The sequence below is a fragment of the Mustela nivalis genome (genome assembly GCF_964662115.1).
Source record: "Mustela nivalis genome assembly, chromosome: 5".
Taxonomy (NCBI): domain Eukaryota; kingdom Metazoa; phylum Chordata; class Mammalia; order Carnivora; family Mustelidae; genus Mustela; species Mustela nivalis.
Genome location: NC_139024.1, coordinates 31,402,466 through 31,428,407, shown reverse-complemented (window position 1 = coordinate 31,428,407; position 25,942 = coordinate 31,402,466). Strand labels below are relative to the sequence as shown.

At 38.2% G+C, this 25,942-nt stretch overlaps 1 protein-coding gene across 1 annotated transcript; it reads right to left on the bottom strand.

Moving 5' to 3' along the window:
* Positions 1-265: 265 nt before the first annotated feature.
* Positions 266-23,552, bottom strand: COQ3 (coenzyme Q3, methyltransferase). Its single transcript, XM_082729608.1, is given in 8 exon segments — positions 266-1,147; positions 2,610-2,769; positions 13,059-13,301; positions 14,369-14,468; positions 16,119-16,271; positions 18,885-19,002; positions 23,431-23,510; positions 23,512-23,552. Coding segments are annotated over 8 exon segments (1,101 nt in total). The 5' UTR covers positions 23,538-23,552; the 3' UTR covers positions 266-926.
* Between the last annotated feature and the right edge of the window lie 2,390 nt (positions 23,553-25,942).

The following is a 25,942-nucleotide window of genomic DNA, read 5'->3' as shown; positions in this document are numbered from 1 at the left end:
AGCTAACTCTAACAGACACTGACAAGGGAATATAGCAAACATGAGTGTAAAAGGGAAAAATGATAAGAAATAAACAGCTGACCTTCAACCTGGTCACATGTATTCAATCCATGTTTGTTTGTCACACTGGGTCAACAAACAATGTTGTCTCTCTAGAGAGCATCTGGACTTTCAGAAAAAGCCAGGGATTCACATACTTCAACGAGCATAAAAGTACATTTCAAGTCAGAGCCTTCAATTAAAAAAATGTTAGCCGAAGAAGAAATTTCCATAACTGAATTTTTAATTGAGTTTAAGAAAGTCCTTTCTACTTAAAAAAAAAAAAAAAAGTCACAATAAAACATTTATGGAACTGTATAGAAGTATGCCAGACATTATCCGGACTTCTTGATTTTAATGTCTGAATCCAAATGCAGTATATATTTAACAATCCATTTGCTTTCCAACAAACTAAAATTTAAAGGAAAAAATGTGTTTTATCCTCCCATATATAAGTGGAATAAAACTGTATTTGGTTTTCATATGTCAGAAGCATAACTGCCTTTAGCTAAAACCCGATAAAGAACATAGATAATGCAGATTCCTCTAAATGAAAACCCATTTCAGCATATACCTATGTGCACACACGCTGGATGAATGTATATAATCCGTCAAGTTAAGTCAAGTGTATATACCCTATTTATAAAACAAAGGCTGAGGAATTTAAATGCCTACATTACACAATACCTTGCCAAAAGTTTTTAACCACAGAATCATCCTTTGAAAGCAGCCATTAGAGGAAACAATCAAAACTTTTATCCAAGGTTTTAGCCCTTTTTGTTGACTTTCTTTTCTTCACAATCCACTCACAAAAGACAAAGTGTGTATTTTCACATATGTAAACATAAGACTCTCAAGCCATATTATACACAGTCCTTCGAAGCCATTCATTTCTTCAGCTCTTCCTGCACACCGGGGCTGATGGAGTCTTTATCATGGAGCTCCTCCGTTTTCCCCGTGAAAACAAACCCAGCAGGCACGGGGGGCTCCTGTCCCATGGATTTCACAGCATGAGCTGCATAGTTCAGGCTTGTATTTTCACTCCAGTGCCAGTAACCTGAGAAGGGGTTGTAGAGCATTCCTGCCACAGTGTGAACTGACAGACCGTCTGAAAAAAACAATCAGAAAGAGTAGATTTTGTTAAGTAATTACTTTCCAAATGCCAAGACTCTAATGTGACTCTATATTTAATACAGGATTCCTGTCTCAGGGCACCTGGGTGGCTCAGTCATTAGGTGTCTGCCTTTGGCTCAGGCCATGATCCCAGGGTTCTGGGATCGAGCCCATATCGGGCTCCCTGCTCAGTGGGAGGCCTGCTTCTCCCTCTCCCAGCTCCCCTTGCTTGTGTTCCCTCTCTCGCTATGTCTCTATCAAATAAATAAATAAAATTAAAAAAAAAAAAGATTCCTGACTCGATGGGAAAAAAGTACTGTGTAACCAAATACATATCATTCTTTACTATAGCACAGAAAAGAAACTCTAAATCAAATTGCTTGGGTTCAACCCCCGACCTGGCACCTATTAGATGGTGATCAGAGTCAAGTCACTTAACCTTTCTGAATCTCAATGTTCTTACACATACAGAACATACAGTCCTAGAGTTGTTAGAATTAGAGATATGTGTTTAAAGTAGTACAATGCTTGGAATTTGGTAAGAACTTAGTAAACATAAGCTTTTATTAGGAAATATCTGCCCCCCCAAAATATTTAAATCTGAAAAAATAAATATTTAAATCTGAAAAAAATTAAATCTGAAAAAAAGAGAGACTATCTGCCAACAAGTGATCATTCCTATCAAGCATCTTACAGTACTTTCTCCTATTCTGTTTTCAGCAATATCACTTGCAGAAATCTTCAGAACCTCCTCCATCGCCTTGGATTGATACTACTTCAATACTCCAAATCAAGTTTACTGATATACTGTGATGTGAAAAAAAAGCCTGAGACACACATGAGTTAAGTACTCAGCAGGAGTACCAAACACCAACTACATGTTATGACCTGGGAGGAATTCACCACATAAATCAAGAGCTCACAACGTGTGAAGCAGAGGCAGGCACTGCGGGGAGTACAAAAAGGAGACAGTCTGGCCTCCACAGAGCTGACAGACCAGAAAGGGCTTAAAAACACCAAAAAACCGTAATATAAGACGTGCTCTAAGTAGCATAAAAAACATAAAAAGTGACAAGGAAGTTCAAAGTATACCTGAGTACGGAGCAATCAGAAAAAATAATACGTAGGATAAGCTGATATTGCAGGCCTCCACAGGACCAAGTGGGGATGTGTAAGTGACACACACATTTGCACCTCCTCCTTAAGCAAATGAGGACTAAGCAGCCCAACGGTATTCACGATCATGTGTGATTTGCATGGCCCTGGGTTAGGTGCCACAGGTGAGAGAGAGAAGTGGTATCTAATACCCACGCCTAACTTCAAGGAGTTTATAATCTACTTGAGAGATGAAACCAACATCTAGAAAATAGTGGCCCATTTAATTAAGTGATTAAACGTTGTAGATACATTAAACGTTCAGTAAGGCTGTGAAAACTGGAAACCTTCTTAATACTTACTTGATTCCAGAATGCTCTCTAGCTTTTCGGGTGAAACGAACTTCTCCCATGTATGAGTACCTTTTGGTACAATACCTGCAATTTGCTCTGAAAAGACAATTCCCAAGGCATAAGACAGCTGTGTTTTGTTGATTGTAGTAATGAATAAAGAACCACCAAACTAAAAAAAAAAAAAAAGAAAGAAAGAAAAAAGAACCATACAGATAGAAGAAACATTTTAGATGTCAGGAGTATCAGGTAAAGGCTTGGCTTCCCCCACCCTCCTCCTTCCTTCCAAATAATTTAAGTGCAATTAAGATACATGAATATAAGTAAAGTATAATTTATCAAAATAGTTTTTTTTTTTCTTTTGGGAAATTAATTACTAAAGGCAATCTACTACAGGGTCCCCTGGATGGCTCTGTGGGTTAAGACTCTGCCTTCCGCTCAGGTCATGATCTCAGGGTCCTGGGATCAAGCCACGCATCTCTGCTCTCTGGCTCTCTGCTCAGCGGGGAGCCTGCTTCCCCCTCTGTCTCTGCCTGCCGCTCTGCCTACTTGTTATCTCTCTCTGTCAAATAAATAAATAATCTTAAAAAAAAATAAATAATCTTAAAAAAAAAGCTTATGTTTACTAAGTTTTTACCAAATTCCAGTTGTAAGCAACAGTGCTTACAACTGTTAAACTCATACTACTGTGACATACTATAAACTTGCTTTTGCACATATCAGATACTTTTGCACATATCAGATACATAACAGATACTTTATAATAAAAATATAGAAATGGGATCAGACTACTCCTCCTTGTTACATGTCCACATTTCCAATCTGACATGTGTTGACACTGTTTTCTTTCTGGGTGCAAGCCTGTCTAACTTGTTCTGTGCGGCATACAGTGCCACATCTTGTGCTAATCATTGTTGTCTGAAAAAAACATTAATGGTTGTGGTTAGAATGTTTTTTTATTTTGTTTTGATTTCATTAGTATAAACAATATGAAGAGATCAAGATAAGCACTTACATGAATACAAACCATCTGTGAGACCGTTTATTTATTTATTGAAAAAGATTTTATTTATTTATTTGACAGAGAGCGAGTGAGCTACAGAGGGAACACAAGCAGGAGGAATGGGAGTGGGAGAAGCAGGCTTCCTGTTCAATCCCAGGACCTGAGACCATGACCTGAGTCGAAGGCAGATGCTTAACAACTGAGCCACCCAGGCGCCCTTGTGAGACTCTTTAGTCTGCCATGTCTTTTTTTAAGATTTATTTATTTATTTGAGAAAGAGTGCACATGCACGAGCACTAGCACTAGTTGGGGGAAAGGTAGAGGGGAAGAGAGAGAGAGAGAATTTTCCAGCAGATTCCCCAAAGTTCGGAGCCAGTGGTGGAGCTTGATCTCATGACCCTGAGATCATGACCCAAGTGGAAACCAAGAGCTGGACAATGCAACGAACTGATCCACCCCAGATGCCCCTAGTCTGACATTTTTTGGTGGCTACATTCATGGTGTTTCCTATATTTACTCCCACATATGGCAAAGATTAATGTCTCCTTCCTCTTCTACACATTCTCATCGGCCTTATGGGGATAAAATTGCTTAAGAGTCCTTTTAGTAATTGCACACACACGTGTTTATGTGTGTAGGGAGAGAGAAACTATATCTCAAATACCACCCCAAAACCAAAAAGAAAGATGAGACCCTGAAATACTGCAATGTGCCATTAAATTAAAAACTGAAATATAAGGTATTATTTTGTGATACACTGTAACTTTTCTAAAACTCTAGTGTTCTAAAATCTTATTAAGAATCAGTTACATGTCAATTATATCTCAATAGAGCTTGGGGAAAAAAATCACTTATGGGTATCTCATCTATATCCTACAAAATTTAAGGAAACACTGGTGAGCAACGGTCATTTTCTTAATAGGCTTTCCATCGATGCAAAAATTAGTTTCAAATTCCACAATGCCACACACATTCCTAATATGTGTGAAAGAACCTCCATTCATATGTACTGACACACAACACAAAGAGTAAAAAGTAAGGAGTTTTGTTTGGCAAATAGAAGATAAGCCTAATAAAACTCATTTAAAAGGAAACACCAAGGGGCACCTGAGTGGCTCAGTGGGTTAAGCCTCAGCCTTCAGCTCAGGTCATGATCTCAGCGTCCTGGGATCAAACCCCTCGCGTCAGGCTCTCTGCTCAGCAGGGAGCCTGCTTCCCCTCTTTCTCTGCCTGCCTCTCTGCCTACTTGTGATCTCTCTCTGTCAAATAAATAAATAAAATCTTAAAAAAAAAAAAGGAAAAAAGAAACACCAAGACACTGTTATAGACTTAAAGGAGACTAAGGAGACATGACAACTAAATTCAATGTAGAATCCAGGGTTGGATCCTAAACAGAAAAATGACATTAGTGGAAATACTGATGAAATTTAACCAGGTCTGTAGTATAGTGAATAGCATAATGTCAATGTTAATTTCTCAGTTTTAAGAAATGCACAATGGGTTACGTACAGGGCTAGGACTATGAGGAGACAAGTGAGATGCTTAAGGAACAAAACCGAGGGAAGCACTCACTTTCCGGACTGTGTAAATGCATGGTTGGCACCTAAGCCTGAGTGTCTCCTTCAGGTTTGTGCCGTACCTGCCTCATTTGCCTCACCCTAGTTCCTATCTTTACTATGTGAAACGTTAACAATAGGAGAAACTGGGGGAAGGCCAGGTGGGAACATTCTGTACTATCTTTGTAATCTTCTCTAAAACTAAACTTATGTAAAAAGAAAAAGTATTTTTTTTTTAAGATTCCATTTATTTATTTGACAGAGAGATCACAAGTAGGCAGAGAAGCAGGCAGAGAGGGAGGAGTAAGCAGGCTTCCCGCTGAGCAGAGAGCCCGATGTGGGGCTCGATCCCAGGACCCTGAGATCATGACCTGAGCCAAAGACAGAGGCTTGACCCACTGAGCCACCTAGGCACCCCAGAAAAAGTATTTCTAAAAAGCTCTATTTAAATCAGGGCCAAACATTTCATTCTTCTGGCTCTTGATCTTTGGGTGTTACCTCTACATTAACAACACAGTCAATACGGTAATAACGATAACAACAACAATAATACTCTAGGAGATTTATTTTTAAAAAAATTAGAACCACTTTCAGAGGACTAAGTCTATAATATAATGGGAAGAACGAGACTTGAAATTAAAAGATGTGACCCTAAGCCCACTTAAGTGCCTCTAGTGAACTTTGACATAAAGACCAAGTGAACGCTGGATTCTTGTGGAAGACGGTAGAGTTGGAGCTCACATCCTCCCATGGACACACCAAGGCAACAACTACATATAATTGTTGGCTGAATGAAGACTGGCAGAAAAGCTCTTCCACAGCTGAAGACATAAAGAAAAAGCCACATGGAGAAAGGTAGGAGGGGCAGAGATGCGGCAGGGAACCAAACTCCTGACACAGCAACCTATAATTGGGAGGGCTATCACAGGCACAGAAGTCTACCAGAGGAGCCAGGGGCTCAAGCCCCACCTTGGGCCCCCTCTAGTCCCAGGGACCTACACTGGGAAGATGAGCCCTCATACTGCCTGGCTTTGAAATTCAGAAGGTTTAACTTTTCAGAGAGCCAGAAGGCTACTGGATACCAAGACTCTGCTCTTAAAGGGCAAGCACAATACCTCATTCAGGCTGACACCCAGCACAGAGAAAGCAGTTTAAAAAGTGCCAGGGTTTTACATGGAGATTTACTGACTAACTTTAGGGCATGTGTTGGAAAGTCAGGAATCTGCAAGAGCCTTCTTCAGCCATGTAAATACTGAAAGACGTCACTTTTCTTGTCCTTCTTCAGCCTAGTTGGTCAGATTTGTGGGAATTAGTTCTGACATTCTCCATCTATCTTGCTAACACCACTCACCCTGTCCTGGCATTCCCCTGTAGATCTACCTGCCCTGGAAATTGCCCCTCTAAAGCAAATCTGCCACACCCAACAGGCAGGCTTGGTCAGGATCAGCATTCCCCCGAAGCAACTACCACACACACAACTGCCCACCACACCTAGTGGCAGCCCTAGCCAGGACTCCGGCCTCTCCAAAGCAACTCCTTCCTTGGAGAGAGGCAGCCCCACACACCAGCACGTGGGCAGCAGTTGCAGCTGAGCCACTCTGACAGTATGGCTGGGAACAAGGTACACCAGTATACCTGCAGAAGTCACAGCGGGGCTGAAGGTCAGCCCTGCCTACCAGCGTGTGTCCAGTCACAACAGGAGGACACACATCGCCCATACAGGGGACACCAGCAGGATGTCTGGTTCTGGTGACTGGGAAGATGGCACCCTACGGCCCCACATGGTGCCTCCTGACACCAGGCCACTACTTTTAAGACCAAGATATGTAGCTGACATACATGGAAACAAAAACAGAAAATGGGGAGATAGAGGAATATGTTCCAAATGAAAGAACAAGCTAGAATTTTAGCAAAAAACAAACAAACAAAAAACCAAAAAACCACACACGCACAAAATAAACAAAATGGAAATAAGCAATCTACCTGATAAGGAGCTCAAAGTAATGGTAATAAAGATGCTCACCAGATTTATGAAGAGTGGATGAACTCAGTTGAGAGTTCAAATCAAGAAAGAGACAGAACATATAAAAAAGAACAAATAGGACAGAAGAATACAATAACTGAAATGAAAAAATATATGAGGGAATCAACAGCAGATTAGAAGATGCAGAAGAATAGATCAGCAATTGGGAATACAGGATACTAGAAAGCACCTAAGTTGAAGAGAGGAGAGGGGAGGGGAGACTCTAACACCTATTCCACTTACATTATTGGTTAAGTCATCCAGACAGAAAATCAGTAAGGAAATAGTTGCTTTGATTGACATATTAGACCAGACAGACTTAACAGGGAGATACAGAACATTTACATAAAAACAGCAGAATATATATTCAAGTACACAAGGAACATTCTTCAGGATGAAACTTGTTAGGCCAAAAAACAAGAATCAATAATTTATTTTAAGATTCTATTTATTTATTTGAGAGAGATCACAAATGCGCAAGCCAGGGCTGGGGGGAGGGGCAGGAGGAGAGGGAGAAGCAGACTTCCTCCTGAGCAGAGAGCCCCACAAGGGGCTTGATCCCAAGACCCCTGAGACCATTACTTTAGCCAAAGGGAAATGCTTAACAGATGAAGCCACCCAAGTGCCCCAAGATTCCATACATTTCAGAATACTGAAATCATATCAAACATCTTTTCTGACCATAACAGAATCAAACTAAAAATCAATTATAAGGAAAAAAACTGGAAAAAATGTGGAATCTAAATAACATGCAACTAAACAACTAATGGGTCAACAAAGAAATCAGAGCAAATTAAAAGAGACATATGAAAATGGAAACACAATGGTTCAAAATCTTTGGCATGCAGTAAAAGCAGTTTTAAGAGGGAAGTTTTATGACAATGGCTTACCTCAAAGAAGCAAGAAAAATTTCAAACAAGACAACCTAATCATATACCTAAAGGAAACAGGAAAAGAATAAACAAAGCCTAAAGTCAGTAGAAGGAGGAAAATAATAAAGATCAGACCAGAAATAAATTAGAGACTAAGAAACAAGAGAAAAAAATCAATGAAACTACAGGTGTTTCTTTGAAAAGACAAACTAAATTGATAAACCTTTACCCAGACTCACCAAGAAAAAAAGAGGGTCCAGATAAATGAAGGGGGGAAAGTTATAACAAGCAACACAGAAATAGAAAGGATTATAAGAGACCACTATGAAAATTTAAATGCCAACAAACTGGACAACCCCACAGAAATGGATCAATACTAGAAGTGCACAATATTCTAAGACTGAATCAGGAAGAAATAGAAAATCTGAACATTACCAATTATTGGTAACATTTGAATTAGTAATCAAAAAAACCCCAATAGGGGTGCCTGGGTGGCTCAGGGGGTGAAGCCTCTGCCTTCAGCTCAGGTCATGATCTCAGGGTCCTGGGATCAAGCCCCACACTGGGCTCTCTGCTCAGTGGGAAGCCTGCTTCCCTTTCTCTCTCTGCCTGCCTCTCTGCCTACTTGTGATCTCTCTCTCTGGGTCAAATAAACAAATAAATAGATAATCTTAAAAAAAAAAAAAAAAAAAAAAAAAAAAAAAACCAAAATCCTCAATAAACAAAAGTCCAGGATCAGACGGCTTTACAGGTGAATTCTACCAAATCTTTAAAAAGTTACAACCTATCTTTTTCAAACTATCCTAAAAGTAGAAGAATAAATGCTTCCAAATTCCTTGAAAAGGGGCAGCATTACCCTGATACCAAAACCAGAAAAAACACTGCTAGAAAATTATAAACCAATATCCCAATAACTAAATTCAAGAATACTTTAAAAGGACCATTCACTAGAATCAAGTGGCATATATTTCAGGGATGCAAGAATAGTTCAGTATCTGCAAATGAACAAAAGTGTTACAAGACATTAATGAAATGAAGGACAAAAATCACATGACCATCTCAATAGATCCAGGAAAAGTATTTGACCAAATTCAACATCTGCCCGTGGTGAAAACTCTCAACAAAGTGGGTAAAGAGGGAAATACCTCCACGGAATAAAGGCCACAGCTAACATCATACTCAATGGTGGAAAACTATAAGCTTTTCTTCTAAGATCAGGAACGAAATACATTCAGTAAAGATACAGGATACAAAATTAAGACCCAGAAATGTTGCATTTCTATACACTAACAATGAGCTAGCAGAAAGAGAAATTAAGAAAATAACTCCCATTTACAATCTTATCAACAAGAAGAATTAAATACCTAGGATTAAAGTTAACCAAGGAGGTAAAAGACCTAAACTCTGAATACTATAAGACACTGAAGAAAGAAATTGAAGATGACACAAATAAATGGAAAGATATACCATACTTAATGGATGGGAAGAATACTGTTAAAATGTCTACACTACAGAGTCAATGCAATCTCTAACACATTGCAATAGTATTTGTTACAGAACTAGAAGAAATAATTCTAAAATTTGTATGGAACCCCAAAAGACCCCAAATCTTGAGAAAGAATTAATTTGGAAGTATCACATCCAAATACAAGATTTTGTAGTTTGTACTACAAACTACAGTAATTAAAACAGTGTGGTACAGGTATAAAAATAGATCAATAAAACAGAATGGAAAGCCCAAAAATAAACCCACACTTATATGGTCAATTAATCTACAACAAAGGAGGTAAGATATACAATGGAAAATGGTGTAGGGAAAATTAGATGGCTACATGTAAAAGAATGAAACTGGACCACTTTCTTACACTATATATAAAAATAAACTCAGAATGGATTAAAGACCTAAATCTCAGACCTGAAACCATAAGCATCCTAAAAGAAAACATGGGCAGCTATCCCTTGGGCACCAGCCTTAGCAATATTTCTCTGGATCTGTTTCCTCAGACAAGAGAAATGAAAGCAACAATAAACAACTATGACTACATCAAACCAAAAACCTTTTGCACAGCGAGGGAAACCATCAACAAAACAAAAAGGCCAACATACTAAATGGAAAACAATACTTGCAAATGATATAATTGATAAGAAGTTAATCTGCAAAATATATAAAGAACTACAACAACACACACAAAAAAATCTGATTAAAAAATGGCCAGAGGACCTGAACAGACATTTTCCAAAGAAGACATACAGATGACCACCCGACCCATGAGAAAATGCTTAACATCACTAATCATCAGAGAAATACAAATCAAAACCAAAATGAGGTTTCACCTCACACCTGTCAGAATGGCTAGTATCAAAAAGACAAGAGATAACAAGTGAGGATGCGGAGGAAAAGGAATCCGTGTGCACTCTCAGCGAGAATGTTAATTGGTACAGCCACTATGAAAAACAATATGGAGGTTCCTCAAAAAAATTAAAGTAGAAATACCACAGAATCCAACAATTCCACTTTTGGGTATTTACCTGAAGAAAATAAACATTAATCTGAAAAGATATGTACCTCATGGGGGGCTGTAATATATATATACACACATACATATCTCTATGTTTACTGCAGCATTATGTACAATAGCCAAGACATGGAAGCAACCTAGGTGTCCATCAGTACATGAATAAAGATATGGTATATACAGACAATGGAATATTAGCTATAAAGAAAGAATGAGATCTTAACATTTGCAACAAGGATGAACATAGAGGGTATTATGCTAAGTGAAAGAAGTCAGACAGAAAAAGACAAGTATCAAATGACTGTACTTCCATGTAAAATTAAAAAAAAAAAAATCAACAAACAAAAACTAGAAACACACGGGGTGCCTGGGTGGCTCAGTGGGTTAAAGCCTCTGCCTTCGGCTCAGGTCATGATCCCAGAATCCTGGGATTGAGCCCCGCATCGGGCTCTCTGCTCAGCGGAAAGCCTGCTTCTCTTCCTCTCTCTCTCTGCCTGCCTCTCTGCCTATTTGTGATCTCTGTCTGTCAAATAAATAAATTTAAAAAAAAAAAGAAAGAAAGAAAGAAAAACTAGAAACACTCATAAATACAGAAAACAAACTGGGGTTGCCAGAAGACAGGAGGGTAAGAGATAGGCAAAATAGGTAAAAAGGATTAAAAGGTATAAATTTCCAGTTTTAGAACAAGTCATGAAGATGAAAAATACAGCACAGAGCATGTAGTCAGTAATATTGTAATAACTTTATAGTGACAGATGAGGTAAATAGACTTATTGTGGTGAGCATTTCATAATTCTATAATTGTCAAATCACTGCTGTACGTCTGAAAGTCATACAATAGTGTATATCAACTATACCTCAATTTAAAAAAAAAAAAAAAGGGGTGCCTGCATGGCGCAGTCAGTTAAGAGTCTGACCCTTGGTTTCAGGTCAGGTCATGATCTCGGTGTTGTGAGATGGAGCCCCATGTGGGGCTCCCCGCTCAGTGAGGAATCTGCTTAAGACTTTCTCTCCCTCTCCCTCCACACCCAACCTCTAAAATAAATGTCTAAGTCTTTTCTTTTTTTTTTTTTTTAAAGATTTTGTTTATTTATTTAACAGACAGAGATCACAAGTAGGCAGAGAGGTAGGCAGAGAGAGAGAGGAACGGAAGCAGGCTCCCCACTGAGCAGAGAGCTTGATGTGGGGCTCGATCCCAGACCCTGGGATCATGACCTGAGCCAAAGGCAGAGGCTTTAACCCACTGAGCCACCCAGACGTCCCTAAATCTTATTTTTTCTTAGAAGATTTTATTTATTTATTTGACAGAGATGATCGCACGTAGGCAGAGAGGCAGGGAGAGAGAGAAGGGGAAGCAGGCTCCCTGCCGAGCGGAGCCTGATGCAGGGCTTGATCCTAGGACCCGGAGATTATGACCTGAGCCGAAGGCAGAGGCTTAACCCACTGAGCCACCCAGGCATCCCATAAAATAAATATATAAGTCTTTAAAAAAAAAAGGCCAAGTGACCTTTGACATCTCTCAAATCCTGATCTCCTTTGGGCCAAGTTGGTCACAACACTACCTGCTTACCCTCCTCATCTGGTTGTAGGGAAAATCAGTAAGATCATATATATGAAATATTCCCCTATGAGCTGAAAACTGTTAAAAATATTATATACAGAGTTATTTAAGAAATGCTACCTAAGTCAATTTATACAAATTAATAAAAATTTTAATTGTTTTTTTAAGTATCAATCCAAATCAATTTTTTTTTTTTAAGATTATTTATTTATTTATTTGACAGACAGAGATCACAAGTAGGCAGAGAGGCAGGCAGAGAGGGAGGAGGAAGCAGGCTTTCAGCAGAGCAGGGAGCCCAATGCAGGGCTCGATCCCAGGACCCTGGGATCATGACCTGAGCCAAAGGCAGAGGTTTTAACCCACTGAGCCACCCAGGTGCCCCCCAAATCAATTTCTTTGTAATTGTCATTCGATATTTATTAGCTATTTAATCCAGAGTTCACCAATGGGAAAAAAAACTTTAAATCTATTGTTTATAATTATGCTCAGGACCAACACTTTTCAAACTTCTTGGATATCAAGATACTGTATCAAGAAAACCCCAGGGGGCGCCTAGGTGGCTCAGTGGGTTAAAGCCTCTGCCTTCAGCTCAGGTCATGATCTCAGGGTCCTGGGATTGAGCCCCGCATCGGGCTCTCTGCTCAGCAGGGAGCCTGCTTCCTCCTCTCTCTCTCTCTCTCTCTCTGCCTGCCTTTCCACCTACTTGTGATCTCTGTCTGTCAAATAAATAAATAAAATATTTTTTTAAAAAAAGAAAAGAAAAGAAAACCCCAGGACTGAGTGCAATCTGAGAAGCAGAAATAATCCCTAGCAGAGATGTTATCCCCTAATCCTAGTTTACTGATTGCAAGTATTATGAAATACTTATTGCTGTGGATACATACACACACTCAGAAGAAAAAAACAAACAAGTAAACCAGTAAGTCTTACTTTTAACACTTGATAGCAGCATTGTATAAATGTTTCTAGATCAATCACATGTTCTATAACTTCAGAAGCTACAACAGCATCAAATGTTTCAGCAGTCTCTTCCACAATCTCTTCTAGGGAACACGCTCTGTACTCTATCCTCTTTTCTAGGACTGGATCAAATGATTTATGGTGCTGTGCTGTTTTAATGTTCTCATCCACAGGATCGATTCCAATAACTGAAGCTCCAAGCCGCCCTAGAGGCTAATAGGATAAAAAAATTGTTATCCTCGGGGCACTTGGGTGGCTCAGTGGGTTAAGCCGCTGCCTTCGGCTCAGGTCATGATCTCAGGGTCCTGGGATCGAGTCCCACGTCGGACTCTCTGCTCAGTGGGGAGCCTGCTTCCTCCTCTCTCTCTCTGCCTGCCTCTCTGCCTACTTGTGATCTCTCTGTCAAATAAATAAACTAAAAAAAAAAAAAATTGTTATCCTCAAGAAGAAAACAGAATACATGTTAGCAATAAAGAGCTTATTAAAAAGGAAACAAGATTAATAATGAAAGGATAATTATTGAATACTTATTGGGTACACTGAAGTTCATTATATCATTTCCTCTAGTTTGTACACATTTTACAATTACCATAATAAAAACTTAAGAGTGAACAATAATCACAACAAAAAATTTATGAAGAACTATTTGAAAGAGTTCTATATTTTATAGGTACACTTACACACACACAATAGAGTATTAACATCTCTGAAGTGCACGAAAGTTACCATGCATTTATTGAAAGAAGACTATAAAACAGAGCTGCAGGGCATAAATATACTACAAGTGGAGGCAAATATTTTTTGCGTAAGATGAATGAGTATTTTTCTAAGTACTCTAAAGCACCTATGCCAGGGAGAACACCACAAGCAGACAGTACTCGGTTAGGTTTTCGTACTGAAGCAAGTGCAAAAGAATGGCTTATCAGTGCATTTAAACCAGTGAAAACTGCCCAATCTCTTAGAAGAGACAACAAAATTTTCAGAGATATTTCAAAGACCAGGGCCCAATTTTGTGTAAAAACAAACAAAAAACAAACAAACAAAAAACACCAAAAAAATCCTCTATAATTTTCTAAAATATTTATATATTTTCTTAACAAAGTAAAAGGCATTTATTAGTTTTATGCTGGTAAAAATATTAAGAAGAACATTAGGCATTTCTTTCTTTTTTTTTTTTTAAATAAACACTACTACTTGTTAAAAGGATAAATGAGTCATAGGCCTACTTTTTCAAAATTTTTTTCATGGTTAAAAATGGAGGAAAGTTGTAAACCACTTACTTCAGTTAACAATCCACCACCACAGCCAACATCAAGAATCTTCATCCCAGACAAAGGTTTTCCGGGCTGGTGATGAGCAACTGTTTTTAAAAGATTGTCTCTTTTTTAAAAATCCAAAACATACAAAAACAAATTATTAATTTTGTCAATAAAATCTTAAACGTGTATAATTTTTGAGGATATATTAAACTCTCATTTTAAAATGGATTATTGCTATTATTGATATTTGGGGGTAAACAGCTCTTTTCTTTTCAGCATTAAAGACTTTTTTAACAATCAAAAGCAGGAAGGAGGTTTTAAGTAAAGCTTCTAAAATAAACTAGTAATAATTATATGTTAACTATTACTTCAGTAATAATCTAAAGAAAAACTTTAAAAACAATCTAGTTTAGATTCATCTAATTTTATTTGCTTAAGATATCATGTTAGCTGGGCGCCTGGGTGGCTCAGTGGGTTAAGCTGCTGCCTTCGGCTCAGGTCATGATCTCAGGGTCCTGGGATCGAGTCCCATATCGGGCTCTCTGCTCAGCACGGAGCCTGCTTCCTCCTCTCTCTCTCTGCCTGCCTCTCTGCCTACTTGTGATCTCTCTCTCTGTCAAATAAATAAATAAAATCTTTTTAAAAAAAAAAAGATATCATGTTAGCGAAGGAATCTCTTAGCTACATTGTCAGTACTTGATAGACACATTTCATGTCAGCAACAAATAAGTTATTTTACATGGCTTAGAAGAAGCATACTGGAGATCTATATTTTCAGATTTTGCCTAGATTCCCTTCTAAATTGATTCTCTTTTGATCTTCTAAGTTAGTGGTGTTTTCATGATCATGTAAATAGGCATCCAAATCAAGTTAACTTAATTCTAAGATAATCATAGTAACACTCTACCACATATACAAAGATAAGCACACACATATACACCCAGACATATATACCTAACAGCACTGTATACTACACTTTTAAGTTGAACTGTATATGAATTTTAATTATATTTATATTAAAATAAACGTTATATGGGGGCACCTGGGTGGCTCAGTCAGGTAAGCATCTGCTTCAGCTCAGGTCATGATCCCAGGGTCCTAGAATTGAGCCCCATGTTGGGGAGCCTGCTTCTTCCCCTCACACCCATGCTCGCTCTCTCTCTCAAATAAACAAAATCTTTAAAAAGCAACAAAAATAAAATAAACGTTATATATAATAAGGATACTTAAGGATATATTTTGTTTGTTTCTGTAGGCTCCATACCCAACATGGGGCTTGAATTTATGACCCTGAGATTAAGACCTGCATGCTCTAGTGACTGAACCAGCAGATCCCTCTTTATCAAGACTGCCTAAAGGTCAAAGTGGGTATGAAATGACCTCGATGCCATAGGATCCTAGGTCCTTTTCATAAGAATTTAGTTCTAAGTAACCTGAAATCGTCCAAAAATGCTTCAAATCAGTTAATAAAAGCAGCCTAGATTTTGAATAACGTTATTTAAAAATTAATGGCTCAAACAATGGACACTGAAAATTTTCTAATTTTTTTTTTAAATTTTTATCTTAAGGAGGCTTCACATTCAATGTGAAGTAGAGTCCCATGCTCTATTGACTGAGCCAGCCAGCTGCCCCAGAATCTCTCTAATTTCTAAAGCAAACTTAAAATGCAGCATTTTGAACTGAGGTATAAATCTAGAGAAAAATAAACTCAAAAGAAGATAAATTATTGAAGAGTTACATTTAAAAATATCTAGAGTTTCTGGAATGTTACCTAATGAATGGCACCCTCAGGTCATTCATAGAATGAAGAGGTGCATACACTCCTTGTTCATCCCACCACCTATGAGCCAGGGCCACGAATGTTTTTATCTCACTGCTGTCTACAGTGGTTTGAGAAGTACCGTACAGTCTTGTCCAAGGGTACCTAAGGGATCAAAAGGAAGAGCCAGGCAAGAAGAGACATTTTAAAAAATGTAACATAGAATCTATTTATGTAGAAAGATATTCTAATTTATAATTTATTAGATTCTAAATGAGTGGCTCATTTTTGATGCTTTAAAACCAGGTTTTCATAATCACACTGCAAATATATATATTCACAGCAGGAACAGAGTTCCATTAACAAAGTTAATTTGCTTTCAAAGTAAATTGCAACAGAAATGGGATGTTATAAGACTTGGCCTTCTGGGTCACATCTAATAGGAATGAAGATAATAACATAATAATAGGAACAGTAGTAGTAGAAGTAGAAATAGTAATAGTAACCACTTATTGTGCACTTACTAAATGTGGTACTATTTAAGAACTCCGTATATGTCATGTGTCATCTTATTTAATTGTTCTGGTAACTCTGTGAAGAAGGTTATATCACAATCCCTAATACACAAGTAAAAAAAGTGAGACTTAGATTAAGTAAATGGTAGAACCAGGATTTGAACCCAAGTGCCCCCATCTTCTCTTCATTTCTACTACTATCATGCTAGTCTAAGCTACCATCATCTCTTGGTTAAACTATTTATTGCACTAGCCTTCTAATTAGTCTGCATGCTTCCTACCTCATCTCCCTTCAATCTTTTCCCTACAATGCATCCACAGTGTCCCAAAATATAAATATGATCATGCTATTTTCCCACTTGAAATACTTCCATGGTTTCTCAGTGATATTGGGGAAAAAACTCAAAATCCTTAGCATGGCCTACAATGCTCTGAATTACTTGGTCCCCAATTTCTTCCCTCCTCAAATGTACTTTTTAACTACTCTCCTCATCCTCCCCATTCCAGCCCCACAGGCCTTCTCTTGGTTCTTTGCACTGACCCCATGCCCTTTTCTCAGGAACTTTGTACAGGTTGTTTCTTCTACCTGGACCATTCTTCTCACATTCTTCTCACATTCCCTTCCCTCCTCTGCACACATAATTCAGTGCCATCAAAGAAGTCTTCCCTGACTCTCAAAACTGGGTTATAGTCCCTTATTTTAATTCCCATATAACCTTGCATTTCTTCATGGAACAATGTGACAATTTGATCATGTCTCCCCACTAAACACTATGAGGGCAGGGTATGGACTGTGTTATTTACCATTTTATTCCTAGTGACTAGCACAGTTCCTATAACACAGTTGGTACTCGGGAAACGTGTCAAATGAATAATCTAATAAAGAAGGCCCTGGGTGCCTGCGTGGCTCAGTGGGTTAAGCCTCTGCCTTCAGCTCAGGTCATGATCTCAGGGTCCTGGGATCGAGGCCCATGTCGGGCTCTCTGCTCAGTAGGGAGCCTGCTTCCCCCACTCTCTCTGTCTGCCTCTCTGCCTACTTGTGACCTCTCTCTGTGTCAAATAAATAAATAAATAAATAAATCTTAAAAAAAAAAACGCACAGAAAAGTATATAATTCACCTAATTTAAAAAAAAAAATCAAATGGGATCAAACAAGAACCAAACAGATCAGACATTATACCAAATTCCATGTCAAAGTATACCACAGGAAAACCCTCCAGAAGTTCTTAGGTAAAAAAAGAATAAGGTCGTTACATTAGGATAGGTAACTCCATTCAAATTTTTAGTGTGTTTTTCTTAGCTACATAGAGTACATTCTACATTGATGACTTATGATCTTTTTAAGAGTTAAATATCATACTTCTTTAATATTATCTTATGAATATTACCATCTTTTTCTGTGCTTCATGCAAAGCCTCAATAATCAATGACTAATATACAATAGGTAACAGTAGGTGGGTGCTCAGCTGACTACCAGTGATTTCACATACACCCAATTTTACAGGAGCTAGCTTATTTATAAGAAGTAGAGCAAGCACTTAGAAAACAAAGTTCATACATTAACTCTATGCAATATTTTTCACAAGTTAGAAATTAGTTTATAAACTACAACTACAGGAAGATATTACTTTGATTCAATCTTACCACCTAGAATTGTATAATTACCTTATCACATTTATGCTGTACCCAAATCAGTTATGATTTTAAGCATTGCATTATTTGTGTCTTGTCACAAGTGTGGAAGCAAAAAGGATTTCTCCAGATAATACAGTCTTACATTAAAAATAAAAGCTACAGGGCGCCTGGGTAGCTCAGTGGTTTGGGCTGTTGCCTTTGGCTCGGGTCATGATCTCAGGGTCCTGGGATGGAGCCCCGCATCGGGCTCCCTGCTCCGCAGGAAGCCTGCTTCCCTCTCTCTCTCTCTCTGCCTGCCTCTCTGCCTACTTGTGATCTCCGTCTTTCAAATAAATAAATAAAATTAAAAAATAAAAAATAAAAAATAAAAAAAAAAATAAAAGCTACCTTTGAATATAGATAAAGGGTATGCAAGAGATGTATATTGTATTACAACTTTTCTGTAGGTTTGAAACTTTCCAGATATAAAAGTTGTTGGAAGAGTAAGAATATTTAGATAAATAAAAAGATACCTTAATCAAAGCACATAAGCTATTTCATACTAGCAGTGTTTATTAAACATAATGAATACTAGATTATGATTATAAATAATTATGTAAATACTTGCCACAGTAATGAATAAACTTACCTGTAAATTTTCATTCTACTCAAGCAGGCAAAAGTTATTCTATAGGATTTGAACCACATCATGCTGTATTCACTGAAAACCCACGGGTTAGTTTGTGGAGTCCAACTGAACTGATTCTCTGAATAAATTGAAAACGACATTATTAAGTAATCTCCGTGCCCAACGTGGGGTTCAAATTCACAACCCCAAGATCAAAAGTCACATGTTCTAACCAACTGAGTCAGTCAGGTTCCTCTGGAAATAAAAATTAAATGTCTAGAGAAAACTGCACAGTATAAATCCTTCATACGTATATACTTGAAGAAACTATTTTACATGGCAATCTCATATTACAATTGATAAACAAAAGGGTTTTCCCCTTACTTTTGGATTTATACTAAAATATAAAATAAATATCCTCCGTTCTGCCAATTAACTCTAATCAAATATCTGAAATTTTAATTGGCAAAAATAAGTAATGTATATGTAAAAGTTTTTCATACCATTAGTTTCTGTACCAATATTATTCTGCATAATTATAAGAAATGAGATTTAAAATAAAACTATGTGAACTTTTAACCTAGGATGATATTAATTCTGAGATTATTTGTCAAAACAAGTTCAAATTCTGTCACGTAAGCTACTTGAAATGGATTTATACATAGACTTAAAACCCTTTCCAAAAGAAAAACCTGCATGTACACGTGTGTGTGTGTGTGTGTGTGTGTGTGTGTATACATAGTATCCTAAAATAATCACTCATCCAGTCTACATGTTCAAACTTACATAGAGACCTGTTTTGTGAACTAGTTACTCTGCAGCAGAACATTCAATTGTTCAATAAATACTTAGACAAAGTAGACCTTAGAGCAAAGAAAATACTACGGACATTATAAAGGTCACCCAATGGATTTTTTGACTCTGGTTGAAAAGCAGTCCAATGAAGGAAAAGTAGTCTTTTCAATAATGGTGCTGAAACAATTGGATACCAATAGACCATAAAATAAAACTTAAACCTAAATCTCACATCTTATACAAAAATGAACTTAAAATAGATCATTGATCTAAATGCAAAACCATAATACTTTTAGAAGAAATTATCACAGATCTTCATGACTTAGGGTTTGGCACAGAGTTCTTCTTACATCTGACACCAAAAGCACAATCCAAAATAGAAGATATTGATTAATTTGGACTTAGACTTGAAACCTTTCATCCTGCAAAAGACTCTGTTAAGAAGAAGAAAAGACAAATCATAGATGGGGAAGAAATATTTGCAAAACACATAACCCACAAAGGACTTCTACATCTGGATTAAATGAGGATATTCTTTAAACTCAACAGTAAAACCCAACTCCCAGAAAACAACAAACCAAGCAACCCAATTATATGATGGGTCTGGTTCTTATAAAACGGGTATAGAAAGACATGAACAGACAATTCATCAAAGAGGGTATACAGATGCAAATAAGCACATGAAGAGATATAAAATATCAATAACCATTAGGAGAATACAAATGAAAGCCACTACATACCTATCAAGTTGGCAAAATGAATTTAGTATAATGAATTCCATAGGTGATTTCATATATTTCAGAGAGTACTTTTAGGTGAAATCCCAAGAACGACTGTGTTAAATGGCAGGTGAATTTATAAATTTGTAATTGCCACTCACAGATGTTGAACCAGTTCCCAACCCCATGGGTAAAACCAGTTTCTAGTGCAGGCTTCCCCACACCAATAATACACTGACAGTCACTCATGCAGTGTATTATCAATTTTTTTGTTTTGTTTTTGATAATCCAATAGGTGAACATGGGATCTCAGTGTTGTCTGAGTTTATCATAAGTGTGGTTAAGTGTCCTTTCTTAACTTAATGGTGATATGGTCTGAATGTCTGTGTCCTCCCCAAATTTATTCTTTGAAGTCCTAACCCCTAAAGGGATGATATTAGAAGGTGGGGCCTTTGGGAGGTGATGAGATCATGAGAGTAGAGCCCTCGTGACTGGTGTAGCGACTTTATAAAAGACCCCAGAGAGCAAGTTTGCCTCTTCTACCATGAGAGGACAAAGCAAGAAGGCTCCATCCATGGACCAGAAATGGGCTTTTACCAGCACTGAATCTTGGATTTCCCAGTCTCCAGAACTGTAAGAAATAGACTTGTTTATAAACCACCCAGTCTGTGGTATGTTGCTACAGTAGTCAAATGGACTAAGACAAATGGTCATTTATATTTCAAGGCTTGTCTTTTCATAGTCTCTGAATATTTTTCTCTTGAGCTTTTTATGTTTTTTAAATTTTGTTTTGTTTTTCAGTAGGATCTTCACAGTCTGGTCCAAGGCCATTTCAAAATTCACACACACACACACGTGTTCCTAGGCCTTTGCTCATGTTACTCTCTCTTCCACCATTTCCACCTATACTACATTTAAGACCTAGTTCAAATACCACCTTCTTTATGACTTCAGGTAGATAAAGGAAGTGTTATTGGAGAATTATGTAAACTGTGATATGTAGATAAAAAATCTAAGTTATTATTATGAAACTGCACATGAGATTTTAAAAGTCTCTGCTCTGTACTCAGTAATGACCCTTATCATCCCTACTCCTCCTCTACTTCTGTAAAATTAGCCCCCAGTTACCACTATTAACACAATTCCCAAGAGCTTTAAAAACCACCACACCACAACTGAGAGAAACTAATTGAGTTTGTATTAATAAATAGAATCCTACCGACTCCTTCTCTACTTTGAAGTGTGATCATTTTGGTATATGAGATTTTAAAGACATAGAGGAAAACTTCATTTAATGCATTCAAAACCTCATTTATCCAGAGCCTATAATGTACCATGCCAACAGTGAACAAAACCTCTACTCTACCAATACCTTGGTTCCAGCAATCATCATTTACTGTCGAGATGACTCTTAAGGCCTCCCTGAGCCTAGTCTTTCCTGCCACCATTCCACTTTCCACACAGCTGCCAAGTGTTCTTTCTTAAATACAGGTCTGATTAGATTGTTCCTTCAGTAATTTCCCTCTGTCCTCAAGGTAAAGTCACTCTCAGGAGTATAGGTAGCCTTTCACAGACTTGTCATGGCCTAAAAAGTCTGTCTCATCCCTTGCCAGTCTCTGTCCTCACTTCCAGCCTTCCTTTTCAAGGAACACTTTACACTTTCCCAGAAATCTCACAGATATTCTAGTTAGTCCTTTGGCCATTCCAATGACTTCCAAAACTGCCCAACTCCCTCAAGACAGCTTCCTAAATACTTTGTTCAAAAACTTTCCCTGATCTTAAATATGTATTAGACACTCCTTCTATACTCAGTCCCAAAATCTGAAAATATTTGTATTTTTCTAAATTTCTGATTATAAGACATGTTTGCTGAAAAAATAAATTCCAAAAATATATAATGATAAAGCGATGGATAACCACCTCCACCACATATCATCACTGCTAAAATTTCTATGTCTTTCTGTTCTCTCATATAGCTCCATATATAGATCTAAAATCATAATACATACTGATTTGTAACTTACTTTCTTAATGCAGTACCTGAATCATTTTTCCAAGGGGGCACACGCTGATTTAAATCATTTTTATTGGCTGCACTATTCTTCATTGCATTAGAGCACCAACTTATCAACTCTATGGTGGACCTCCAAGTTTCCCGTTTCACCTATTATATCTTAATTTCAGTTTGAACATTTTTTAAAGAGACCTCTGAGGTGTCCTTCATTAGAAAATTCCCAGTGCCTAGGTGCCTCGGTTGGGTGTCCGACTCTTGGTTTAGACTCAGGTCGTGATCTCCAGGTCTCCGGATCAAGCTCCGCCCAACAACGGGCTCAGAGGGGGGTCGGCCTGAATTCTCTCTCCCTACGCGCCCCCGCCCTTATAGGCTGGCTCTCCTTCTCTAGAAATAAATAAATCTTAAGAACAAACAAACTCCCAGGGCCTGGCACACAGCATTTGTTAAGTGAGTTTCATATAAAGGGTAAACGTAACTTTCTGGTTAATCAAACTGTCTTCTGCAAGTCTCAGGTTCAGTGAGTTATTTCCTTGATCTGATTTGCAAGAGTTTGCTGAATTAAACCAAAACAAGTAGAATGGTTGCCTTAAATTCTTTCTGAAAAAAAGATACGTGCAAACCAAACAAATGCAACGCTATCAAGCCCTCGAGGACCGCAGCCGAGTCCTCCGCGGCGGCTGGGGAGGAAAGCACGCGACCTTCCGACTCCGGCAGGCACAGAGTGGTCGCCGGCGGCAAGGACTCAACCCAGACGGTCTCTGGATACACGGCGACGGCCGGCCGGGAGACTGCGCGCTCCGCGGCCGGGACCACTCGTCCCCAGTCCCAGTCTCCGGGAACGCGGGGCGAGACTCGAGAGCCCAGGCCGGGAGCTTACTCGACAGCGAGGGGCCGGACCGAAGGCAGACTTGCGCGGACCCCGCGCGCAGCTCAGGACAGCCCGCCGCCCTCGGCCGCGCCTGCGCAAAACGGCGCCCCCCCCCCCCCGTGGGTTGCGCGAGGAACCTTCACAGTGCCAACGTGGTTAGGCGACACTCACCTGCCGAACTGCTTAAGCGAGCACCCTCAGCCTGTGTACCCCAACACCTAGATCTAAGCCCTCCTACAAACCGATTCCCAGGAGCTCAGCTTGCGGCCTCCCCACATCGTGAAAGGATCCACCTCCTTTCCGGTCCCTCCAGCAAAAGATCCCCAACAGAAAGGTTCCGAGATCCACTCTCACACTGTCGGGAACCAGTCTACTCACGGCTGCATTAATGGGTGTTACTAGCGTGGGACTAGACTCTTCACGCTCAACACCCGTCAAACTACGCATGCAACTATGTTTGCTAAAAGAGAACTTCAAGTCTCTATTATAGCCTATTTCTGTATGACCACCTCAAACCTCACGGCCAACAGTCATGGATCCTCACTTCAATGTAAACGAGCTTTTATTCTCATGTAACTATTTCGTATTTAACAGAAGTCTCCCATATTTATACTCCTGTATGCCACTGACCCTTAGAATCACAAATGCATGGAAGCACTTCTTTCCTAAAGGTAGAATTTTTTCCCCTTTCAAGGAACTCAAATGTCAGGGGGCTAGAAGTCTAAACTGAAAATTCAGTTTCTCCAAGTGACCTCATACTTTATGTAGTTAAACTCTAGCCAGACAAACTTCACTGAAAACTAAAGCGGTATTAACACTTTACTTCTAAATGTATAGAAGCCTTTCCTTGAATAAGAGCAATGATACATTTTGAAGATTAAAGGCAAAAAAATCGTACATTTTCAACAGGCACGGTCATATTGGTAAAGGGTTCTTTGAATTAGTGAAATTTAATGCTCAGTAATAGTCTTTCACTTAGAGCCTCTTTGTAAAGTATTGACCTCCTCCTAACAGTGGCTGCAGACTTTTTTTTTTTTTTTAAAGATTTTATTTATTTATTTATTTATTTGACAGAGAGAAATCACAAGTAGATGGAGAGGCAGGCAGAGAGAGAGGGAAGCAGGCTCCCCGCCGAGCCGGCTGCAGCCTTTTTTAATGTCCTTTCAGAGTTCCTCTCTCAGGACACACAGCATCTCTCCAAACAAAGGCACAAAGCTCTGAGACAGAAGGACATTTAGCATGTGTTGTACTTATTAGAATGACAGACAAATCCAAGGAAAAAGCAGAGTGCAAGTATGATTAAATAAAGTTTTAAAAGCTTTATTTAAATGTACTTTCTTTGAATGTACCCCTTCACGGGGCTTCAGGGCCTTCCCATTACCTTTTCAATTCAACAAAGGTAATCAGTGATTTGCCTTAATACTGACACAAAAGCCTCTTTAATAGCCACTAGTTTTGCCCAGATAAGCAAAACTCGCTCATTATACTCTACAAATATCAACAAAGGCTTTCCCAATGATGCTTAAACTCCAAGTTGTGTTGGTATGACTGGCAGTTGTAATGCGGTATATAGCCATTGTTGGGAGTATTTCCTAGACCACTGGCATGGTCTCACCCATGTGTGGTAAATCTGTGTCTACAATTTATTCTACTGTAAAACTAAAAATCTATTTAGTATTGTGTAATTCAAGTATAAAAACTTTTCTCAAATTAAGGGCAAAGTGCTCCCTTGTAGCTAACAGTTTTATCACTTTGAAATGATATACACGCACTCAGAGTTTAACTGGTAAATTTTCATACTTACAGAATTCCACATAAATGGGTAACTTAGGACAATTTCATCTTAATCTATACTCACATAATCAGCTTGTGGCAGGTTTAATCTTTTGTGTACTTAGAGGAAAACTCTACGATACATGATAAACCTTTACGGAATATAATGTAATTCATCACACGAGTTATTTTAAGGGCCAATAAAAAAACCTATTTTCTTTAGTGTTAGGTATTACAGCCAAATTCTATTTAAAACTGAGAAACTTAAGGGCTAGAAATATTAAAGACCTTAGAATCGAATTCCACCCTTCCACAGTTGAAGAAATTGAGACATAGTATTTATGTGATTTGCCCAAAATATATTAAGCAGCAGAATCAGGACCATCCAGTGGATCTAGTATTTCCATTAAACCATGATTAGTACATTTTAGAAACTCCGATAAATGAAAATAGACTTTAATGTATATAAGAAAAACTCCACTTAAATGTAAAGGTTTCCATAAGACAGTATTACAGGAACTTGAACCTTATACAATTCCTCTGTAAAAATTCTCACATAAAATAAAGAACCTCACCCTACTAATTAATTATACTTCATGTGTTTCCTTAAAGAAATAATAACTTAGACACTAAAAAAAAATAGACGTTTGGGAAGCTCACCTATTGTGTATTATACCATTCAAAACAGATGCTAAAAAAAGGCATTTTACAATGGCAGAAAACATATACACTGAGATTCCACACCAGTCTTTATTTATATTTTGGGGCCTTCATTAAACAAATCTTATAATTACCTCTTCCAAATTACATTTTATTCTCTTAATGGTGTGGTTTACCCCCACTGCACAAAAACAAGTATGATTAATACACTAGAAATATTTTAAAAGAGAACCCAAAGACAGTTTTATTA